Source organism: Engraulis encrasicolus, chromosome 16, assembly GCF_034702125.1.
Source record: "Engraulis encrasicolus isolate BLACKSEA-1 chromosome 16, IST_EnEncr_1.0, whole genome shotgun sequence".
NCBI classification, from domain to species: Eukaryota; Metazoa; Chordata; class Actinopteri; order Clupeiformes; family Engraulidae; genus Engraulis; species Engraulis encrasicolus.
The window spans coordinates 22035187-22039501 of record NC_085872.1 but is presented as its reverse complement, the minus strand read 5'-3'; the positions used below and the strand labels follow the sequence as shown (position 1 = coordinate 22039501).

At 47.5% G+C, this 4315-nt stretch overlaps 1 protein-coding gene across 1 annotated transcript in view; it reads left to right on the top strand.

Annotated features, from left to right (window-relative positions):
- Positions 1-4040, top strand: part of grin3ba (glutamate receptor, ionotropic, N-methyl-D-aspartate 3Ba) — a 49303-nt gene extending 45263 nt beyond the window's left edge. Inside the window, exons 9-10 of the mRNA XM_063220294.1 lie at positions 1930-1997; positions 2835-4040. Coding sequence (XP_063076364.1) covers positions 1930-1997; positions 2835-3474 — 708 coding nt within the window. The 3' untranslated portion in view covers positions 3475-4040. The remainder of the gene's footprint in view (positions 1-1929; positions 1998-2834) is intronic.
- The last annotated feature ends 275 nt before the right edge of the window (positions 4041-4315 follow it).

The following is a 4315-nucleotide window of genomic DNA, read 5'->3' as shown; positions in this document are numbered from 1 at the left end:
TCACTCACTCACTCACTCACTCACTCACTCACTCACTCACTCACACACACGCACACACACACGCAAACACACACACACACACCAAACAAACAAACAAGCAAACAAACAAACAAACAAATATACAACTGAACGCATAGGGACTTCCGCTCAATCTCTCTGTCAAGCTCACCTTCCGCTCCTCCCTTCCTCCTTTGTTCTTGTTCTCCACAAGCTACAAGTTTGCTCTCTCTCTCTCTCTCTCTCTCTCTCTCTCTCTCTCTCTCTCTCTCTCTCTCTCTCTCTCTCTCTCTCTCATGGCCAACTCCCTCCCTGGAGACCTCTCTATAGTTGAGCACAGATGAAACGTGCTATGAGTTGATGGTGATTGGTGGGCTATGTGTGTTGTGACTGCATTGTAGTAGACCTTGGGTCCGGCATGTGAGTTATGTTATCGACAGATGGAATTTTTGCCTTATTGGAATGTCATGCAGTGTAGTCTTTAATGGAGGCGAGTGGGGTGGACCCATTGACAGTAAATAGAATGGACGCCAAATCAACGCTATTTGCCATTCAACGCTTTGAAGCCAGATTTGGGAACATTCCAACTTACATTCCACCTTAGCAACGCCAAACGCAGGTGCTGATTGGACAACAACAAGACTTCTAACGGTCAATCAAACCATGTTCTGATGCTCATTGGTCAATTTAACTTTTAATATCTCTCTAAAATAAAACATCACCACAAAAAATCACCACCCTGGTAAGTTGAAGAGCAAGGGGACCTACTAGTTGAGCGAAAAATGATCCCCCTGGAGTGGCATTTAAGGGAGATACAGGGTTTTATGTCTCTCATAGGAATGAATGGGATTTGGCCATTTTTTGGTCTTTTTGGGTCCAACCTTGGCTCCAACTTGGCTTCAACAATGAAATAGAATTTTGGCCTCCATTCTATTTACTCTCAATGGGTGGACCATAGTACACTACTACCGCTCTCTCCCTTTCATTTCTCCACATCCAGGGCAACAGATTTGTGGTTGACATGTTTTATGCACTCCTTTTTATAACACCAAAAGATAACCATGCAGATTTATTCTAGTGGGGGCCTCGGAGATTATTATGAGAATTAATTTGTTGTGATTTGTTTATGACTTGTGTCCCTTTTCTCCGTTTCTATAATTTGCTCTTGTGCAAATTCAATTAAAATGGGGGATTAATGGTCCATACCTGCAGTGTTCCAGGTTATTGGACACTAATCACTTTAGGCTGTGCCGCCTCTCTTCACCTCAACCTTCAGGATGTTGTTACAGCCCGGGGAGCTGCTCGACAGTGGGTTGTTGCTCCAAACTCCTTGATTACACTTATCATCAAGAGGCCTCCAGTGATCAGCAGCTTTAGATTAGTCTGTACAGCATTATGCACCATAATGTACATCATCAAGCCCACACTAACAGCCTTCCCCATAAAGATGTAGAAGTGACAGGCTGCAGTGTTCAGTGGTTATGGTGAGACTGCGCCCTCTGGTGCTCAAGCATGTGAAGTACGAGGCTGCCCTATGTCGATGAACATCATTGTTGTTTTTGCACATTGTCTTTAATTTATGTGGAACAATATGCCATTAGCTATTTTTCGAGCTCGCTCTCTTCATGAACTCCTGACAATGCAACTGCGGACATTTTTTGGAGACATCACATTTGTTGGCATATTATTGGGCCTCCATTAATTTTTGGCCCCACAGCTGTGCATAACTCCTCCTTGATTGCGTGGGTGTCCATTTTTAATATGCATAATACAGCAGATGGAGATGTGTACTGACTTGTGTATATTCCTTTTAGCCAAATTTTTCATAGATGCCCTTAAAGTATGCTAATCAGTTGGACTGAAACCCAGCCATTATGCATCGCCATCATTTTTTATTGCAGCCGATGATGATGTTTTCATTTCACTCCGTAGAAGATCCATCGAGCTTTGAACATGGCCTGTGAGGATGAAGCCACACATCACACAACCCCAGACAGAAGGTGAGCACTGATCTGCTGAACAATACGCTACTGAAGTCAAGTAAAGTGCCTAGTGTCGTGAAATCTTTGATATCACACACTGCTGAATTGTGCAAGTGTAAAGAAAAGGGCACTTCATCTTCTATCTAATGGAGCGAGTGATACTTTTCCAAGTTTCTTGAGTAAGTAGAGAGAAAAAAAAATGCACAAGTGAGAAGCTGAATGTAGGTCTGAAGATGGATCATTTTATGTGGAAAGCGTGACAATGCAGACATTTGAGATGGCTTAACGCCAAAACGTCTGTCTTGTCATGCTTTCCAAACAAACTTCTGACGAGACGTTTATTCGGGAGTGCTGCTTCTCACTTGTGAATTTAATGAGCTCGTTTTGCACACCCGAAAACTGCATTAATTAATATGGAGTTGGGCACACGTCCTCACGTCCTCCCTTACAACAAAAAAAAGGAAAATGTACGAAAATTAAATGGATTGGGAGGATGGATTTCCCGCTTACCAACTGCAGCATTCTAAACAAACAGCAAACAAGTTTCAGTGTTGCTATAGCTTAAGTTGTGGAGTTGCCACGGAGACTTCCAGCTGGCACTCCCCGGAAACCACTTTAGATCACGGTAACAAATGTATGCTGTCTGGCCCATTAGGGGCCTAAACCTCCGCAGTGCTCTCCCTGATCAAGAGTAAAGAGTCTGTCCATGATGAGCTAAGTCGCAGCAGCTCTCCTCCCCTTCAGGCGCTTCTGCGCTAGATTGATCGATGCTCACCCACTTCTTCTCTTTTCGTCTCTGTCTGTTTCCCCCCCCTCTCTCTCTCTCTGTGTCTGCCTCTCTGTCTCCCCACGCAGTCCAACGTTATGCCTCTCTGATAGCTGCAACATCCACCGTCTGCAGCCGCCTCCCGCCTCCCCGCAGCCCGCCTCCTCCACCTCCTCCTCCAGCTCCTCCGCCACGGCCTGGAACAACCAGAGTGCCCGCGCGTCCCGCGAGCACGGCCTCAAGGACAGCAAGAGAGTCCACTTTAACCTGGACACCCTGAACACGTGCCGTCTCCAGGCTCCCCCGTCGGGCCCCGACCGGGGGCTTCGCCGGGGCTTGGTCGGCAGTCCGCCGACGCAGCTGTGCGAGAACGGCGGCCCCGCCACGCTCAGCTTGGTGCTGTCTCCCCCATCCTGCTCCTCCGGCTCCAAGGCGGGGAGCCTCTCCCTGTGGGAGGGGGAGCTCCAGGAGCTGCAGGGGCGCATCGAGGAGTTCCGCGGCCAGCTGAGGGCTGCCCTGGCCAGGCGCGCCGAACTCCAGAGCAGCCTGGAGCGCGAGAAGATGCAGAGGGTGCGAGCCGTCGTGGAGTTGTCTTCATCATCGTCCGGAACTACCACCACTGCCGACCGGCCGCTCCCGGCCTCCGCCACCACCACCACCATCGCCACCACAGCCACCTCCGTCACCACCGGCCCAGTCAAAGACAAGGACACCAACCTGAGGAGGTGATGTATGGTGTGCGGTGTGTGTATGGGACTGCTTGGGAGCATGTGATGGTGGAAATGGAGGCTGAATGTGAGACTGGACAGGCTGGACCGGGTATTCGCTTGTGATCCTTGTGATGCTCACTTGGTGCTCCGCAATGACTTTGTCTCGTGAACAGGCCACAAGAGGACATATTTTTTTGAGACTGGCCTGAAAGGTTGCCATGTTCTGGCGAGTTTTACAAGATTCCCTTTACAGGTGGATTAAAAAGGGTTTTCATTAGCCAATATTTTGAAGTTTTGAGAACTGGAGTGTCACTTTGAGCATTGTAGATACTATGCCAAGATACCCTGTGAACAGAAGCGCAAAACTTTTCAGTCGGTCAGTTGCTTTTTTCTAGAGGTGGTATATACTTACACCCGCTGGTCTGTAATATATGAAAAGGTGATGCTTGTGTGTAAGAACTGCTAGCTGTATCAGAAGTGCTGTATTTGACCAATAGTCTGTTGACTGATGACTAAATGAATCAATATCTCTGTGACATGAAATCGTATTTCCTATTACTGCATTTCAAAATAAATTTGGTTTACACTTGGGCTGTACCACGTTTACTTGACATGAACGTGACAAGTTGCAAAAATGTGATTACTCTCCACACAATGATGAAATGGAAAGAGATTTCTTGCTTTTCTCCTCACTCACACACACACAGACACACGCACACACACACACACACACACACACACACACACACACACACACACACACACACACACACACACACACACACACACACACACACACACACACACACAAAGCCCCACCTTCATATCTTTGTGGGGCCCTCCCGTTGACTTCCATTCAT